Genomic DNA, 20,442 nt, shown 5'->3' on the forward strand with positions numbered 1-20,442 from the left:
TGCGGAGTGAAGTGAAAGCTGGGTGCGAGTATTACAGAATGCTATCAAATCAATGACAAAATAACCTGACTCCATTCAAAGGCACACAGCAGGGTCAGGTTCAAGAGCTTAATGACTGTGTGGTGAACTACATATACCTGTCTGGACACGCCCCCTGATGACTGCTCCTGTGGCTCCCCCCACAGACCCCTGTATAAAGGTGATAGAGGTCTGAGCCCGGCCTCTCAGTCTCCAGGATGTAGTATGGTGGTCATTCACTGCTCGTTCCTTCTTCCAGTCAATAAAAGCCGATACCTCGCTTTTACGTCTCAGAGTGAGTTATTGATGGTGCATAAGACTGAGGGGTGATAACTGTTCCTGAACCTGAAGATGTCGGTCCTGAGGCTCCTATACCTTCTTTCTAATGGCAGCAGTGAGGAGAGAGCATCGCTGGGTTGTGGGGGTTGACGATGTGTGCTGCTCCCCTGTAATAGCACTCCATGTAGATGTGCTCAGTGGTGGGGAGGGCATTACCCATGATGTATCCATTGTATCCATGACTGTTAGCTTAATTCAGAGTTGTTGGTTTATTTAGCTAGACACAGCACTGTAGGAAACAAGTCTGCCTTGTACTGTACTCTTGTAAGCTAGAATGAGGTCCTATCTGCTTTCCTGGATACATCAATAATCTTAAGGCACTACTAGGATTGAGTTAGAACATTTAGTCCAAGACATTGTCACTAAAGTTGATTAGTTCATAGCAATTGGGTGACTTAGTTCTGCCTTTTTCAAAGCGCCAACTGCCTTTATAGGTCAACACGAGGAAATCTGCAGATGCTGGAAATTCAAGCAACACACACAAAATGCTGGTGGAACGCAGCAGGCCAGGCAGCATCTATAGGGAGAAGCACTGTCGATGTTTCGGGCTGAGACCCTTCGTCATGACTAACTGAAAGGAAAGATACTAAAATTTGGAAGTAGGAGGGGGAGGGGAAATGCGAAATGATAGGAGAAGACCGGAGGGGGTGAGGTGAAGCTGAGAGCCAGAAAGGTGATTGGCAAAAGGGATACAGAGCTAGAGAAGGGAAAGGATCATGGGACAGGAGGTCTAGGAAGAAAGAAAGGGAGATGGAGAACAGGCAAAGTGATGGGCAGAGAGAGAAAAAAAAACTAAATATATCAGGGATGGGGTAAGAAGGGGAGGAGGGGCATTAACAGAAGTTAGAGAAATCAATGTTCATGCCATCAGGTTGGAGGCTACCCAGCCAGAATATAAGGTGTTGTTCCTCCAACCTGAGTGTGGCTTCATCTTGACAGTAGAGGAGGCCATGGATAGACATATCAAAATGGGAATGGGATGTGGAATTAAAATGTGTGGCCACTGGGAGATCCTGCTTCACCTGTGAGTCGGCTGGTGTGGTATACTGTGTCCGGTGCTCCCGGTGTGGCCTTTTATATATTGTTGACACCCAACGCAGACTGGGAGACCATTTCGCTGAACACCTACGCTCTGTCCGCCAGAGAAAGCAGGATCTCCCAGTGGCCACACATTTTAATTCCTCGTCCCATTCCCATTCTGATATGTCTGTCCATGGCCTCCTCTACTGTCAAGATGAAGCCACACTCAGGTTGGAGGAACAACACCTTATATACCGGCTGGGTAGCCTCCAACCTGATGGCATGAACATTGATTTCTCTAACTTCTGTTAATGCCCCTCCTCCTCCTCCCCTTCTTACCCCTTCCCTGATATATTTAGTTCCCCCCCCCCTTATTTTTCTCTCTCTGCCCATTACTCTGCCTGTTTGCCATCTCCCTCTGGTGTAGCTCTGTATCTCTTTTGCCGATCACCTTTCCAGCTCTCAGCTTCACCCCACCCCCTCTGGTCTTCTCCTATCATTTCGTATTTCCCCTCCCCCTCCTACTTTCAAATCTCTTACTATCTTTCCTTTCAGTTAGTCCTGACAAAGGATCTCAGCCCAAAACGTCGACAGTGCTTCTCCCTATAGATGCTGCCTGGCCTGCTGCGTTCCACCAGCATTTTGTGTGTGTTGCCTTTATAGGTCTTTCGGAGTTTGCAAGTTACTGAAAAATCCTTTATTAGTGAAAGTCTTCTTTTAGAATTTCTTAGTTTGGATTCAGTCGAAGGAGAGAAGCACCACCTAGTGGGAGTACTCCTATTATCTAGCACAATGCAAAAAATATTAACTATATTAAAAATATTAAATACTTCTGGGATGCAATTCCTTGCTGGCACTCATAGTAGAACAAAGAAATATAATAGACTCAATGAAAACACGGAAAGACTGACAAACAAACAATGTGCAAAAGAAGACAAACATAAATACATAAAACAGATAATAAATAAATACTTACATACATGGATAAATAATATTGAGAACATGAATGATAGCATCTTTGAAAGTGAGTCTATATGTTGTGTTCAGTAATCAGTTTAGTGTTGAGGTGAGTGAAGTTAGCCACACAAGTTCAGGGGCCTGATTGTTGAAAGGTAATAACTGTTCCTGATCCTGGTGGTGTGGAAGTAAGGCTCCTATACCTCCTTCTTGATAGTAGAAGTGAGAAGAGAGCATTGAGAAGATGATGGGGACCTTGATGATAGATGCTGCTTTCTTGTGGCAGCGCTCTTTGGGTTTCAGCTCCTGCCACTGTCTGTAAGATATTTTGTAAGTTCTACCCATGATTGCGTTGGTTTCCTCCAGGCGCTCCAGTTTCCTCCCACATTCCAAAGACTTACAGATATGGTTACTGAGTTGTGGGCATACTACATTGGCTGATTTGATTTGCCACAACTGACATATTTCACTTTATGTTTCAATGTTTTAATGCACACAGGACAAATAAAGCTAATCTCTTTATCTCTGAAAATGACACATCTCACAGCATGACCTGAGCTGCTCCATTATTAGCCTTGCCAAAAAAAGTGTCTCATCCCTAATGGCCTGTGAGTTTTATGAGGTTATTGCATGCATAATAATTGTCTATTGCTCTCATTGTGGTAAATAAAGATGAGTAGTTTACACAATAAGAATATTTCATATGCCAGGACTAAGGTTTGTTGGATTCTGATGTTTTAATCCAAGGTTCTTTCAAAGGTCAGGAAAGAGGCTCAAAACTTGTTTCATTATCATTTCATTAAGCGTTAATAGAACAAGGAGGAATTGAAACAACCAGTGATAGAGGTCTACTAGTGAAGTGCGAAACAACAGAACTAAGCCACTAGGATGGCTTTGGCCTCGTTGTCAGCTCTTTTTATTCCCATAAATATGAAAAATTCCATTCAAATTTCTAAATAAGAGTCAACCAGCGAGAAAGCTCTTATTCAAATAATGTAGCACCAGAGAAACTTCCAGAATCATACCAGTATAACCACTAGGGGAATACACTGAACAACTGCATATATATACTGTGACCACAAGGAAACATACTAGGCAGTTACTTGTATATAAGTAATTCTATAAAATACAAGCAGTTAATTAATTGTTAAACTGCAAATAAACAAAAAATAAATGGCTTAATCTAAGAATTAAGCAGTTGGATCCAATGAGTCTCTCTGTCTCTGCATCCTGAAAGCGGAACAATTGAGGCTGGAGTCTCATTGTTTCAGGTTGGACTCAGTAGGCCTCCAGGAGTGAAGCCTCACATTCGCATGGTGAATGTGCTGCTTTGGCGCTGACTGTACCCAATGTCAGGATTGAACCTAGGTCGCTGGAGCTGTGAGATGGTACCTGTGCTAATTATGCCACTGTGCTGTGTTTTCTGTCTGAATTATGCAACCTAGTAATGCTCACTTGGCAATTTATCCATGTCTTGAGAGTTTCAAAATCAAAATTGGGTTTAATATCACTGGCATGTGCTGTGAAATCTGTTAGCTTTATAGCAGCAGTACAATGCAATACACTGTCAATATGTATGGAGAGAAAAAACCGAGTTACATTATGTATATAGATATATATGTCTATTAAATAGTTCTGTTAAATAAGCAGTGCAAAAAACAGAAATTAAAAATTAAAATAAAGTTTAATATCCCCTGGACCATATAAAGCTAAACATTGAAGATACCAACATTATTTAATGAATGGTGAAAGGGCACTGATACAAATTAACTACATCAGTCATCAGGGCTAACAGAGAAAGAACTCCTCTTTGATCTCTGTGCTTATTGTCTGAAGTTCTCCATAATTAGCTTACATGGGAAGGCCTATCCTCTTATACATATCAATCCACTTCAAAGATTACCCTGTTCTGAACTCCAGTAAATAATTTCAGCTGCAAAAAGGAAAACATTTTTAATTTTTTAATGTTTGCAACACAGATAATTTAGCCTTCTTCTGAAATAGTGCAGAAAAAAGTGGTTCCATAATGGACTTGACCCTCCTCTGCCCTGTTTCACTGTATGGATAAGTTATTTCACATTAGGAACAGCATCTTCCCCTCCACCATCAGATACCTGAACGGACCATAAACCCATCAACACAGCTTCACTATTTTTGCTCTCTTTTCATGCACTACTTATTTACTTTTTAATTGATATATTTATTATTGCAATTATAGTATATTTGTATGTATTACACTGTACAGCTGCCACAAAACAACAAATTTCACAACATAAGCCAGGGATATTAAACCTGATTCCGATTCACTGTCATTCACCAAGTTTGGGTCTTGCTGCAATATCTAACCATTTCTGTTGTGCTTCAGAAGGTGCTGGTCAACTTTATCCTGCATGGTGAGGATACTCTCAGTCATAATGTCTTATAGTGTATTGAAGCTTGCAAGTTCATTTCTCTGAGGAATTAAATTTCAGTCACACCAGCTGTGGCAACAAACAAACAAGCTGGTGTGCCACAGTGAATTGAGCACCATCTGTGAAGAGAAATGGACAGGCTGTGGCGACCCACTTCCCAGCGCACTCGAACCGGCTCACAAGGTGGCATTGAGGCCGGCCCCAAAAAGGGTGCCAGGCTTTCTTCATCAGCAAGGGGAAAAGCCCGCGCGCGGGATGGGACTGTGAATATGCAGCATTCCCACCCGGGGAGGGCGGGAACAGGAAGGCTTTAAAGCGAGGCCACAAAGTTTGAATAAATCTCTTTTGCAATGCAACTCACCGACTGCGTGTCGTTATTTCAGCGCTGTGTGTAGCACACCGCCACAATTGGTGACCCCGACGGCCCAAACGATATTTGGACCGGAGATGAACGACACTGCATCTGTTCATGCAGTTTCGTTAAAACTGCCAAGCTTCTGGACGCTGCGACCTCACCTATGGTTCCAGCAAGCAGAAGCCCGATTCCACGTTCGGCAGATAACCTCGAATTCCACACGTTACTACTACGTGGTGAGCTCCCTCGACCAGAAGACAGCTGCCCGGGTTGAGGAGTTCATACAGTCGCCCCCGGAGGACAGCAAATACACAGAATTCAAAGCCTTGCTCATAAGGACTTTTGGACTCTCACGGTGTGAGCGAGCTGCCCACTTACTGCACCTGGATGGTTTGGGAGACAAGCTGCCGTCGGTGTTGATGAATGAGATGCTGGCCCTGGCTGGAGGACACAAGCCCTGCCTCATGTTTGAGCAGGCATTCCTGGAGCAGCTGCCCGAGGACACACGCCTGCTGCTGTCCGACGTGGATTTCAGCGACCCCCGGAAGGTGGCGGCCCAGGCAGACATGCTGTGGAAAGCCAAGAAGGAGAGTGGGGCATCCGTCGCACAGATCACCAAGCCAAACTCCCAGCAGCAAACTAGTCCAGGCCTAACAGCAGAGCCCACTAACCCCAGAGGCAGGGGTGAGGAGACCAACGAACAATGGTGCTCCTATCACCAGCGGTGGGACGCAGAAGCCCGCCGCTGTCGCCCGCCCTGCAAGTTCCTGGGAAACGCCAGGGCCAGCCGCCGCTGATGGCTACGGCGGCTGGCCATGGGGATAGCCTCCTGTATGTCTGGGACAAGCAGTTGGGACGCCGCTTTTTGGTCGACACCGGAGCCGAGATCAGCATCTTACCTCCGACGAGTTACGACACCCGCAACAGAGAACCGGGTCCCACCCTGAGGGCCCCAAATGGCAGCACAGTAAGGGCCTACGGCACCCGTACGGTGCGGCTATAGTTTGGCTCCAGCCGGTTCACGTGGGACTTCACACTGGCCACTGCAGCCCAACCGCTTCTGGGAGCGGATTTTTTGTGAGCTCACAACCTACTGGTCGACCTGCAACGGAGGAGACTGGTCCACGCCGAGACCTTTCAAACGTTCTCCCTGAGTGAAGCCCAGCTGCCGGCCCCACACCTAGACTCCATCACGCTGTCCGACAACAACTACACCAGAGTCCTGGCGGATTTCCCATCGGTTCTGGCACTGCAGTTCACAGCAGCCATGCCCGGACACGGCGTACAGCACCACATCCCAACACAAGGACCACCCCTCCACGCCCGTGCTCGGCGGCTTCCCCCGGACAAGCTCCGACTGGCGAAGGAGGAGTTCAAGAGGATGGAGGAATTGGGGATCATCCGGCGGTCCGACAGCCCATGGGCCTCCCCCCTGCACATGGTGCCCAAAGCGACAGGGGGTTGGAGACTGTGCGGCAACTACCGCAGGCTGAACAAGGCTACAACACCAGACCACTACCCTGTGCCACACATTCAGGACTTTACAGCAAACCTGCACGGCGTACGGATCTTCTCCAAGGTAGACCTCATCCGGGGTTACCATCAAATCCCGATGCATCCGGACAACATTCCCAAAATGGCACTCATCACCCCGTTCGGCCTTTTCGAGTTCCTCCGCACGCCGTTCGGCCTAAAGAATGCCGCACAGATGTTTCAGCGGTTAATGGACGCGGTGGGACGCGACCTGGACTTCGCTTTCATCTATTTGGACGACATCCTCATAGCCAGCAGTAGTCGCCAGGAGCATCTGTCCCACCTCTGTCAACTCTACGCCTGACTGAGTGAATACGGCCTAACAATCAACCCGGCCAAATGCCAGTTCGGGCTCAACACCATCGACTTCCTGCGCCACACGATTACTAAAGACGGGGCAACCCCTCTGCCTGCCAAGGTAGACGCGGTCCGCCACTTCCCCCGACCCAACACAATCAAAGGCCTGCAGGAATTCGTGGGTATGGTGAATTTCTACCACCGCTTCCTTCCCTCAGCAGCCAGAATCATGCGCCCCCTGTTCGCCCTGATGTCGGGTAAGGGCAAGGACATTACCTGGGACGAAGAGTCTACAGCCACTTTCATTAAAACCAAAGAAGCCTTGGCAAACGCCGTGATGCTAGTGCACCCCAGAACGGACGTCCCTACCGCCCTCACAGTGGATGCATCCAACACGGCAGTCGGTGGGGTGCTGGAACAACTCATCGAGGGTCACTGGCAACTCCTGGCGTTCTTCAGCAAACACTTACGACCACCAGTGCTTTCGACCGGGAACTGTTGGCGCTATACCTGGCAATCCGGCATTTCAGGTACTTCTTAGAAGGTAGGCCCTTCACCGCGTCCACGGACCACAAACCACTTACCTTTGCGTTCACGAAAGCATCCGACCTCTGGTCGTCCCGCCAGCAGCGACATCTGTCCTACATCGTGTCCGAATACACAACGGATGTCCGGCCTGTCTCGGGAAAGGACAATGTCGTGGCGGACGCTCCCTCCAGACCTAACATCCAAGCCCTAGTCCAGGGGGTAGACTATGAAGTGCTGGCGGAGGCGCAGCAGGCAGACGATGAGATCCCTAGTTACAGAACTGCAGTCTCCGGTTTGCAGCTCCAGGACCTCCCCGTAGGCCCAGGTGAGAGGACCCTACTCTGTGATGTAACCACCAGCCAACCCCACCCCATCGTCCCGGCAGCCTGGCAGCGGCGCGTTTTCAACTCCATTCACAACTTAGCGCACCCCTCCATCAGGTCAATCATCAGGATGGTAGCCAAGAGGTTCGTTTGGCACGGACTCCGCAAGCAGGTCAGTGAATTGGCCAAAACGTGCATGCACTGCCGAACAGCCAAGGTGCAGCGGCACACCAAAGCCCTGCCGCAGCAGTTCCACCCCACCCGCCAGCATTTCGACCACATTCATGTGGATATCGTGGGCCCCCTGCCAGTGTCACGAGGAGCGCGGCACCTCCTGACTATTGTAGACCGGTTCGCAAGATGGCCAGAGGCGGTCCCGCTCACCGACACCACCTCCGAATCTTGCGCCCGAGCACTGATTGCAACCTGGGTATCTCGCTTTGGTGTACCGGCCCACATTACCTCTGACAGAGGTGCCCAGTTCACCTCCAGCCTGTGGTCAGCTATGGCCAGCCTTTTGGGGACACAGCTGCACCACACAACTGCCTACCACCCACAGTGGAGCGTTTCCGCCGTCACCTGAAGTCGGCTTTCATGGCCCGCTTCAAAGGGCCTAACTGGGTGGACGAGCTTTCCTGGGTCCTGCTCGGAATCCGTACTGCGCCCAAAGAGGATCTGCACACCTCGTCGACCGAGTTAGTGTACGGCGCAACCCTAGTCATCCCAGGAGAGTTCATACCAGCCCCAAGGGGGCAAGAGGAAGAACCCGCAGCAGTCCTGGACAGACTACATGAGAGGCTCGGTAACCTGGCCCCCATACCCACTTCACAGCATGGGCAGAACCCGACCTGCGTACCCAAAGACCTGCAGAACTGTAAGTTTGTTTTTGTACGATGGGGCGGACACCGGACACCGCTACAACAGGGGGGGGCCATTTATGGTGATCAGAAACAACGGGTCCACATTTGTGCTGGACATTGGGGGGGAAGAGGAGGTTTTCAAACCGGCCCATGTGGACTTGGCGCAGCCAGTCGAGATTCCGGCACCGCGGCGCGGAGGCAGACCTCCCAAACAGAGACCGACCCAGACTGAGGACATTAGGGGGTGTATCACCGGTTCTAGGGATGGGGTTATGTGGTGACCCACTTCCCAGCGCACTCAAACCGGCTCACAAAGTGGTGCGCGCCGGCAGAGAGGCCGGTCCCAAAAAGGGCTTCATCAGCAAGGGAAAAAGCCCCCGCGTGGGATGGGACTGTGAATATGCGCCCCCTATAGCATTCCCGCCCAGGGAGGGTGGGAGAGGAAGGCTTTAAAACGAGGCCGTGAAATTTGAATAAATCTCTTTTCCAATGCAACTCACCGACTGCGTGTCGTTATTTCAGCGCTGTGTGTATCACACCGCCACAAGGCAGCATTTTGTGTCAAGACCCTTTATCTGGACAACATTTGTGGGTCTAGATCTCCACTCACATCACTGGATCATTAATCCAGAGCTCTGGTCACTAGTTCATTGGTCATAAGACATTGGAGAAGGATAAATCTATTCAGCCCATTGAGCCTACTCCACCATTCCATCAATGGGTGATTTATAACCACTTTCAAGCCCTTTCTCTTGCCTTCTTCTTGTAACAGTTGATACACTTACCAATCAAGAATATATCAATCTCTGCTTTACGTATCCCCAATGACTTGGCCAGCAGAGCCACCTGTAGCAATGGATTCCACAGATACACCACTCTCTGGCTAAAGAAGTTCCTCCTAATTGAACATCCCTCTATTCTGAAGCTGTGCCCTCTGGTCCTAGATGCCCCCCGCTACAGGAAACCTCCTGTTCATGTCCACTCTATCTAGGCTTTTCAATATTCAAGTTTCAGTGAGACTCCCACCGTCCATAGTTTTAAACTGCAGCGTGTACAGGTCCGGAGCCATAAAATACTTTTCACAATGCAACCCTTTCATTCCTGGATATTTCTCATGAAACTCCTCTGCACTGTCTCCAATCCCAGTGTATCCTTTCTTAGATAAGGGGCCCAACACCATTCACAATATTAACCAATACCATATAAAGCCTAAGTATTAATGAGCAAGCAATAATGCAAGGCTTATTGAGAAAGTAAGGAGGCATGGGATCCAAGGGGACATTGCTTTGTGGATCCAGAACTGGCTTGCCCACAGAAGGCAAAGAGTGGTTGCAGATGGGTCATATTCTGCATGGAGTTCGGTCACCAGTGGAGTGCCTCAGGGATCTGTTCTGGGACCCTTACTCTTCGTGATTTTTATAAATGACCTGGATGAGGAAGTGGAGGGTTGGGTTAGTAAGGTTGCTGATGACACAAAGGTTGGAGATGTTGTGGATAGTGTGGAGGGCTGTCAGAGCTTACAGCCGGGACATTGATAGGATGCAAAACTGGGCTGAGAAGTGGCAGATGGAGTTCAACCCAGATAAATGTGAAGTGGTTCATTTCAGTAGATCAGATATAATGGCAGAATATAATATTAATGGTAAGACTCTTGGCAGTGTGGAGGATCAGCGGGCTCTTGGGGTCCGAGTCCATAGGACGCTCAAAGAGCTGTGCAGCTTGACTCTGTGGTTAAGAAGGCATATGGTGTATTGGCCTCCATCAATCGTGGGATTGAATTTAGGAGCTGAGAGGTAATGTTGCAGCTATATAGAACTCTGGTCAGACCCCACTTGGAGTAATGTGCTCAGTTCTGGTTGTCTCACTACAGGAAGGATGTGGAAACCATAGAAAGGGTGCAGAGGAGATCTACAAGGATGTTGCCTGGATTGGGGAGCATGCCTTATGAAAACTGGTTGAGTGAACTTGGCCTTTTCTCTTTGGAGCGACGGAGGATGAGAGGTGACCTGATAGAGGTGTATAAGGTGATGAGAGGCATTGATCATGTGGATAGTCAGAGGCTTTTCCCCAGGGCTGAAATGACTGCCACAAGAGGGCACAGGTTTAAGGTGCTGGGGAGTAGGTACAGAGGAGATGTCAAGGGTAAGTTTTTTACTCAGAGAGTGGTGAATGCGTGGAATGGGCTGCCAGCAATGGTGGTGGAGGTGGATACGATAGGGTCTTTTAAAAGATTTTTGGATAGGTACATAGAGCTTAGAAAAATAGAGGGCTCTGTGTAACCCTAGTAATTTCTATGGTAGGAACATGTTCAGCACAACTTTGTGAGCCAAAGAGCCTGTATTGTGCTGTAGGTTTTCTATGTTTCTGTTTTTCTATTAAATCCCTATCCATGGTCAGTTCATTCAATGATTTAATGGGCAAAGGTCTTTGAGTAGAATATCAGTAATTATTTAACCTTGAGGTGTGCCTACTCACTCACCCAAAATTCCTTTGACACAATTTCTGTACATCTACTTTCATCACAAAAGGAGAATATTGTAACCTCCAAGTTTCTCTTGTACATTTCTATACTTAAGTTGCTTTAAGAAGTACAGGGGTAGAATGGTAGTGTAGCGGTTAGCAGCAGCTGTAAGATTGGGGCTTGATCCTGCTGCTGTAAGAAGTTTGTACGTTCTTCCTGTGACTACACAGGTTTTCTCTGGGTCCACTGGTTTCTTCCCATAAGACTATAAGATATAGGAGCAGAAGTAGGCCATTCAGCCAGTTGAGTCTGCTCCGCCATTCAGTCATGGCTGATCCAATTCCTCCAGTCATCGCCACTCCCCTGCCTTCTTCCCATACCCTTTGATGCCCTGGCTAATCAAGAACTTATCTATCTCTGCCTTAAATGCACCCAATGACTTGGCCTCCACAGTGGCTTGTGGCAACGAATCCATAGATTTACCACCATCTGACTGAAGTAATTTCTCATATCTCTGTTCTAAATGGACATCCTTCAATCCTGAAGTCATGCCGTCTTGCCCTAGACTCCCTAGCATAGGAAATAACTTTGCCATATCTAATCTGTTCAAGCCTTTTAACATTCGGAATGCTTCTATGAGATCCCTCCTCATTCTCCTGAACTCCAGGGAATACAGCCCAAAAGCTGCCAGACGTTCCTCATGCGATAACCCTTTCATTCCTGGAATCATTCTCGTGAATCTTCTCTGAACCCTCTACAGAAGATTCTCACATTCCAAAGGTGTATGTTTCAGGTTAGTGAGATTTGGGCATGCTAAATTGGCACAATAAAATGTGATGACACTTGTAGGCTGCCCTGCAAGAACCTTGCTGATTTGATTTGATACCAATAACGCATTTAACTGTATGTTTCAATATACCCGTGAGAAATAAAGCTATTCTTAAATCCTTATTCTTAAAATATTTGGAGGCTTCAAATGGGGTAGTTGTTGCAATACTGCTTTACTGTCTAGAGCGTCTAAAACTGGGAGCCTCAGGAGAGAGGACTGGCTATTGAGGACTGAGGTATAGTAAACTTTACTCAGATGTTTATAAATCTTTGTAATCCTATAATTCGGAGACTGTGAATGTTCAATTCAAGAGACTACTCAGGACTGAAAATGAGAGGCCTTGGAGACCATGAGTATTGGGGATCAGTTTTGGAAATTAAGCCAGCATCAGAATAGGGAAGAAATGTGATCTAAGTGTCTTTGACAGTGGAATGTTTGTTGGTGCTATATGAGGTGTTTTGAGTATCTCTGAAACTGCCTGAGGTTTTCATGAACAAAGGTCTTTAGAGTTTACGGAGAATAGTGTGAGAAATAAAAAACATCTAGTGAGTGGCACTTCTATGGGCGAAAATGCCTTGTTAAGTAAGTGAGGTCAGACAAAAATAGCCAGACTGGCTGAAGCTTACAGGAAGGCGGCAATAATTCAAATAACCATGCAGAGGTGCACAGAAGAGCATCTCTGAATGAATAACAAGTTGAAACTTGAAGTGGATGGGCTACAGCAGCAGAACACCACCCCAAGTTCCACTCCTGTACCTAATAAAGTTGCCACTGAATGCATGTCATGAAATTTGTTATTTTCTGACAGCAGTTCATTGCAGTACGTAACAACTACTATAATTAACAATAAGAAATGTGTATATGTTTTTAAATTAAATAGGTCATGCAAAAAGGAGCAAAAATAGTGAGGTAGTATTCATGGATTAGTTCATTGTCTGTTCTGAAATCTGATGGAGGAGGGGAAGAAGTTGTAAAGTTGTATTTCTGTGTATTTCTGTGTTGTTTTTTATCTTTTAATGGGATACTGGGGAAAGATCTGGGAGGATGGATTGATTCTGCAAATACTGGAAACACAGAATAACACACACAAAATGCTGGAGGAACTCAATAAAATCAGGCAGCATCTATAGACAGGAATACATGGTTGAGGAAGACACAGTCAACATTTTGGTCTGAGATGCTTCATCAGAACTCAATGAATAAAAGTCCTGATGAAGAACCTCAATCCAAAATATTGACTGCTTCTTCCTCTCTGTGGATGCAGCCTGACTTGCTGTGTTCCTCCTGCATTTTGTATGGATTTGCTTCAAGGTATACGATTTTTTTTTATTCACAGCTTTTGTGTGTGTTGTGTTCATCATCCAGGTAGATTATGCAGATGCCAATATCTGATTTCCTTTAATTTTTTTGATAAGCATGAAGTAGAATCTAATTTGTGTTATCTTATTTGCAGGAGGAACAGCTTCAAGGCAGAGAGGATTCATTGGATGCATTCGGGCTTTACAGTTGAATGGGGTGAACCTCGATCTTGAAGAGCGAGCCAAAATGACTCCTGGAGTTAGACCTGGCTGTCCTGGGCACTGCACCAGCTATGGCAACCTGTGTCATAATGGAGGGAGATGTATAGAGAAATACAACGGATATTCATGCAACTGCACTTCGTCTGCATATGACGGGCCATTCTGCAAGACCGGTAAGACAGGAACTTTGGGTACAATTGTTTATGTCATGATAACCGCCCTGAGTATTCTGCAAAAATTCATTGCATTGGAAACTCAGCCCTGGACAGTAACAATAAATGTGAAGTATTGTAGCTGTTAAGTCTTCCACAGCACTTCCATATGCAAGTTCCTATGAATATTGATATCAATCAATATTCCTCTGACTTTTCACATTCTGATAACTGTTCTACGGCAGAGAGTACAGAACCATTGGACTTAAATGATGGCAAAGGAATGCAGATGGAATGTTATTTTGTTTTGCAACAGAAATAGTGAATAACTAAGCTGGTAAATTAGCTTTTTATTGTCACGGATACCAAGTATGGTGAAAAACTTGTCATCCATATCGTCTATACAGGTCAATTCATCACCATGTTGCATTTATGTAGTGCAAGATAAATCGTCAACAGGGTGCAGAATAAAATATTAGAATACCTTAAAAGTGCAGTGCAGGTAGTCAATAAGGTGCAAGATCAGAATGAGATCATTTGTAAGGTCAAAAGTCTGATTGGAAGCTGTCCTTGAAGCTAGTTGTACAGGCTTTTTTGTCCTCTGCCTGAGAGAAGAGGGCAGAAGAGAGAATGTCTACAGTGGATGACATCCTTGCCTCAATAAAGCCACCAGCATAATTAGTGAAAAGTATAGATAGATTCTAAAGAAGGGAGGCTGGTTTCCATGATGTGTTGAGCTGTGTCCACAACTCTCTACCATTTATTGTGATCACGTGCTGAGCGTATGCACACTAAACCAGACAGGGTGCTTTCTATGGTGCGTCAATAAGAATTGATAAGGGTTGGGCGGAAACATACCAAATTTCTTTAGCCTCCGGAGGAAGCGGAGGCTTTGGTGAGCTTTCTTGCCCATGCCATTTACACAGTTAGACCAGGACAGAGTACTGGTGACATCTAGGCCGGTCTGTGTGCATCGTCCACCTTTTTTAAGTCATTGACCAGCTCTTTTGATACACTGATATTAAAAGAAAGGTTATTCTTATGACATCATGTCATTCAGCTCTTTATTTCTTTCCTGTACTCTGACTCATTGTTATTTGAAATATAGCCCGTACAGTGATATATTCCATAAACCTGTAGCTGGAGTTAGTGCAGGAAGATGCAACCTCGTGGATCACCAATGTTTAGAATAATTGTGGCAGAGGTGTTGCTGCCTGTTCTTACTAATTGCAGTCTGTTGGTCAGATATTAAGGATCCAGTTGCAGAGAGAGGGGTTAATGTATCACATCAATGTCTTTTGCACTTTTGGGGCTCCTTATCTAAGAAAGAAGGGTCCAGAGGCTAACATTGGAGAGGGTCCAGAGGAGGTTCACGATAATGATTCCAGAAACTAAAGGGTTAATGTTTGAGGAATATTTGATGACTCACTGGAGTTTAGAAGAATGAAGATCTTTTCTCATTGAAACCTGTCAAATACTGAAAGGCCAAGACAGAGCTGATATGGAGAGATGTTTCCTATAATGTGAGGAGTCTAAGAAATGAGAGCACAGCCTTAGAATACAAGGACACCCCTTTAGAACTGAGATGAGGAGGAATTTCTTGAGTAAGAGGGTGGTGAATCTGTGGAATTCATTGCCACAGATGGCTGTGGAGGCCAAGTCATTGGGTGTGCTTAAAACAGTGTTTGATAGATCTTTGGGTACAAGGATGTCAAAGATTACATGAAGAAGGCAAGAGAATGGGGTTGAGGGGGTTAATAAATCAGCCATGATGGATTGGCAGAGCAGACTCGATGGGCTGAATGGCCTCATTCTGCTCCATTGCACTATGGTCTTCTTTCTCTCAGTGCCTTTTTGATGTTGAGAGATGAAAGTGAAAGGAAATAAACAGAGAAGTTTCCACAAACATAACAGCTGAAGAATGAGCCTTAGTGAGGAATATCCAGGAGTACTGAGTCCTCTGAGTGTTGTAGATCTGGGTTAGACCCTTCATTGCATCAACAAAGATTAGGAGGAGTGCAAATGTGGAAGAATTTTAGAATAATAAACATCTTAATGAGGCGCTGTTGCTCGATGGAGCTGGTATAAGTAAGAAACTGCCGGACAGACAGATTAAGGGGATCAGACAAAATAATGAAGTTGATGTTAACAATCAAATCAGCCATGATATTATTGATTGGTGGGTCAGAATCAAGTGGCAATTTGGCCTTGTTATCTCTTGTCTTCTGCTCTGGATTCTCTCTCTCTCAGATGTGTTCTTTTGGAGGTGTTCCGTACAGAAGAAATTTGGTTTAAAATGTGTCAGACGTTTTGTTGGAAATATCCGTTTCCAACATAAATTTTCTGTTCTGCTATATGTATTATTTTTCAAACATCATCGCTCATGTCCTCATTTTCCTTCAGTAACCACTGTTTTTTTTGTTTAGTTTCATTCTTCAATGGAGTACAGTCTTTTGTTTTGTCATATTTTGAATAAGAACAATTAACATTGTCTCTATTCCCTTGATGCACTGATCACATGACTGAAGAGCTGTTAGAATCATTATTACAGGTTTACTACAAGAAACTATTATGGGGAAATCATAAATCAGGCAAGTGAAATTGAATTAAGGGACATGGTAACACTTTTTTGGCTTCAGGTGTCTTATTTTAAGAAAACAATCAAGTGAGATTAGCTGGAAAGCTTGATTATTCTTTATTATTATCTTTACTTAATAGAAGGATTTTAAATGCATGAACGTTCTCACTGGGCACAACTATTGTCTGCTCAATATTCAGTAATTATTTGAAAACAGATGTTTGGTGAAAGGTAATAAATAGACCTTATGCTTATTCCAGATGCCACACTCCAGATTCCAGATGGCAATGCCAAGGAAGACTTTGTCTTATAACAATCCAGAAGGAATCCACTTGGCCCATTGGATTCACGCTGGCTTTTAGAGAAACAATCCCATTAGTGCTACTTAATTTCCCTGTAGCCCTGTAACTTGCACTCCTCGGAGCCCAACCCATCTGGCAGTATTTCACCCAGCTCCTTCTCTTCTCGCCACTACCGCTGGGTGGGAGGTACAGGAGTCCTGGGTTCCATGCTATCAGATTCACGAACAGTTGTTGCTCTGCAACCATCGTGCTCCTGGACTGGTGTGGATGGTTTCATTCACCTCAGTGCCAAGCTAACTCCACAGCCTGTGCACTCACTTTCGGAGGCTCTGCAGCTCATGTTCTCAGTATTATTTGTTAACTTTTTTATTATTTGCACGATTTGTTCTCTTTTGTACATTGGATGTTTGTTGGTCTTTGTTATACATGGCTTTTCATGGGTTCTTTTGTATTTGTCTTTTTTCCTGAGGGTGCTGCACGAACGTGACTCTCAAGGTTGTATCTGGTATACGTACTTCAATGATAAACTTATTTTGAACTTACATAATCAGCTGATTCTGCTTTGTCGCTAACCTACACTAAACCAGTCTTCCCTCCATGGACTCTGTATACACTTTCCACTATCTCAGAAATGCAGCCAACATAATCAAAGGTTTCTTCCACACTGAACCTAGAGCAAGAGACAGAAAGGCTTGAAAACACACTCCACCAGGCTCAAGGACAACTTCTATTCTGCTTTTATCTTGAACAGATTAACTCTTGACCATACAATCTAGCTCCTCATCACCCTTGCACCTCGTTGTCTGCCTGCACTGTATTTTCTCTAACTCTAGCACAAAGCTCTACATTCTGTTAATTGTTTTTGCCTTCATACTACTTGATGCACTTCTATTTTGAACTATTTGCATGGATGCACTAGCAATAGAGAGAGCCCAGAGGAGATTCAACAGGAATGTAGGATAGGTTAGATTGTCTGAGTTTATTATCACTGGAACATAGGAGACTAAGGACAAATAGGTTTATAGAATTATAAGGGGCATATGTAGGAGAGATATTCAAAATCTTATTCTATAACAGAGGAATCTAGAACTACACTCAGTGGCCACTTTATTATGTAGAGTATACCTGTACATCTGCTCATAAATCCAAATGCCTAATTAGCCAATCATGTTGCAACAACTCAATGTATAAAATCATACAAATATGGTCAAGAAGTTCATTTGTTGTTCAGGCCAAACATCAGAATGAAGAAGAAATCTGATCTAAGTGACTATGACTGTGGGATGATTGTTAGTGCCTGACAGGGTGGTTTGAGTATCTCAGAAATTGCTGATTTCCTGAGATTTTCATACACAACAGTCTCTAGAGTTTACAGAGAAAGGTGCAAAAGACAAAAAAAAATCAAGTGAGTGACAGTTCTGTGGGCAAAAATCCCCTGCTCATGAGAAAGGGCAGAGGAGAATGGCCAGACTAGTTCAAGCTGACAGAATGGCAACAGTAGCTCAAATTTCTGTGCATTACGCCAAGAAAAAATGAGGTACAAAGGTAAACTAGCCAAGAATATAAAGGAGGATAGTAAAAGCTTCTTTAGGTATGTGAATAGCAAAAAAAATAGTTAAGACCAAAATTGGGCCATTGAAGACAGAAACGGGTGAATTTATTATGGGGAACAAGGAAATGGCAGATGAGTTGAACAGGTACTTTGGATCTGTCTTCACTAGGGAAGACACAAACAATCTCCCAGATGTAATAGTGGCCAAAGGAACTAGGGTAAAGGAAGAACTGAAGGAAATATATATTATGCAAGAAATGGTGTTGAGTCTGAAGGCTGATAAGTCCCTGGGACCTGATGGTCTGCATCCCAGGGTACTTAAAGAGGTGGCTCTAGAAATCGTGGATGCATTGGTAATCATTTTCCAATGTTCTATATACTCAGGAACTGTTCCTGCTGATTGGAGGGTGGCTAATGTTGTCCCACTTTTCAAGAAAGGAGGGAGAGAGAAAACAGGGAATTATAGACCGGTTAGCCTGACGTCAGTGGTGGGAAAGATGCTGGAGTCAATTATAAAAGAGGCAATTACGACACATTTGGATAGCAGTAGAAGGATCAGTCCAAGTCAGCATGGATTTATGAAGGGTAAATCATGCTTGACTAATCTTCTGGAGTTTTTTTGAGGATGTAACTATGAAAATGGACAAGGGAGAGCCAGTGGATGTAGTGTACCTGGACTTCCATAAAGCTTTTGATAAAGTCCCACATAGGAGATTAGTGGGCAAAATTAGGGCACATGGTATTGGGGGCAGAGTACTGACATGGATTGAAAATTGGCTGGCTGACAGGAAACAAAGAGTAGTGATTAACGGGTCCCTTTTGGAATGGCAGGCTGTGACCAGTGGGGTACCGCAAGGTTCGGTGCTGGGACCGCAGCTGTTTACAATATACATTAATGATTTAGATGAAGCGATTAAAAGTAACATTAGCAAATTTGCTGATGACACAAAGCTGGGTGGCAGTGTGAAATGTCAGGAGGATGTTATGAGAATGCAGGGTGACTTGGACAGGTTGGGTGAGTGGGCAAATGTATGGCAGATGCAGTTTAATGTGGATAAATGTGAGGTTATCCACTTTGGTGGCAAGAACAGGAAGGCAGATTACTATCTAAATGGAGTCAAGTTAGGAAAAGGGGAAGTACAACGAGATCTAGGTGTTCTTGTACATCAGTCAATGAAAGCAAGCATACAGGTACAGCAGGCAGTGAAGAAAGCTAATGGCATGCTGGCTTTTATAACACGAGGAATTGAGTATAGGAGTAAAGAGGTCCTTCTGCAGCTGTACAGGGCCCTGGTGAGACCCCACCTGCAGTATTGTGTGCAGTTTTGGTCTCCAAATTTGAGGAAGGACATTCTTGTTATTGAGAGAGTGCAGCGTAGGTTCACAAGGTTAATTCCCGGAATGGCGGGACTGTCATATGTTGAAAGATTGGAGCGACTGGGCTTGTATACACTGGAATTTAGAAGGATGAGAGGGGATCTGATTGATACATATAAGATTATTAAGGGATTGGACACACTGGAGGCAGGAAGCATGTTCCCGCTGATGGGTGAGTCCAGAACTAGAGGCCACAGTTTAAGAATAAGGGATAGGCCATTTAGAACAGAGATGCAGAAAAACTTTTTCACCCAGAGAGTGGTGGCTATGTGGAATGCTCTGCCCCAGAAGGCAGTGGAGGCCAAGTCTCTGGATGCATTCAAGAGAGAGTAGATAGAGCTCTTATAGATGGGGGGGAGTCAAGGGATATGGGGAGAGGGCAGGAATGGGGTACTGATTGTGTATGATCAGCCGTGATCACAGTGAATGGCGGTGCTGGCTAGAAGGGCCGAATGGCCTACTCCTGCACCTACTGCCTATTGTCTATTGTTTATTACAATAGTGATGTGCAGAAGAGAATCTCTGAACACACAACACATCGTAACTTGAAGTGGCAGACCGTGAACATACACCCAATGACCACTTCATTAGTGACAGGTGCTATGTGGCACTGAGTGTAGATTGCACAGGGTTATGGCAAGGAAAGTTATTTAAATCAGATCTCAGTGCTGAGTTTGTCACTCGGAGGACTGAGGTTGCCTGGAACAAGCTGACAGTGGGAGGTTGTAGGAGCAGATACAACTGCAATATTTGAAAGGAACTTGGATGGGAAATTAGAAGCAGAGTGCAGGCCTAATTCAGACAAATGGGATTGGTGCGGACAAGCAGTGTGATCAGCATGGCCAAGGTGGGCCGAAAGGCTTATTCCTGTGCCATACATGTTTTGGTAGAATAACAGGTTTACTATCACCGACCATATGTCATGAAATTTGTTATTTTATGCAGCAATGTAGTGAAATTGGTAACTGATAATTGATTTATGAATATACAATTGATACAATTCTGTGTGGAGAACAAAGCCTCCAAGAAT

The 20,442-nt window shown here is 45.1% G+C and overlaps 1 protein-coding gene across 3 annotated transcripts in view; it reads left to right on the forward strand.

Annotated features, from left to right (window-relative positions):
- Positions 1–20,442, forward strand: part of LOC140714304 (contactin-associated protein-like 5) — a 1,942,527-nt gene that overhangs the window by 1,642,553 nt on the left and 279,532 nt on the right. For all 3 annotated transcript variants that reach the window (XM_073025413.1, XM_073025423.1, XM_073025434.1), the window contains one exon: positions 13,385–13,624. In XM_073025413.1, the coding sequence (XP_072881514.1) occupies positions 13,385–13,624 (240 nt within the window). The remainder of the gene's footprint in view (positions 1–13,384; positions 13,625–20,442) is intronic.

The sequence above is a fragment of the Hemitrygon akajei genome, chromosome 2 (assembly GCF_048418815.1).
Source record: "Hemitrygon akajei chromosome 2, sHemAka1.3, whole genome shotgun sequence".
Classification (NCBI taxonomy): Eukaryota; Metazoa; Chordata; class Chondrichthyes; order Myliobatiformes; family Dasyatidae; genus Hemitrygon; species Hemitrygon akajei.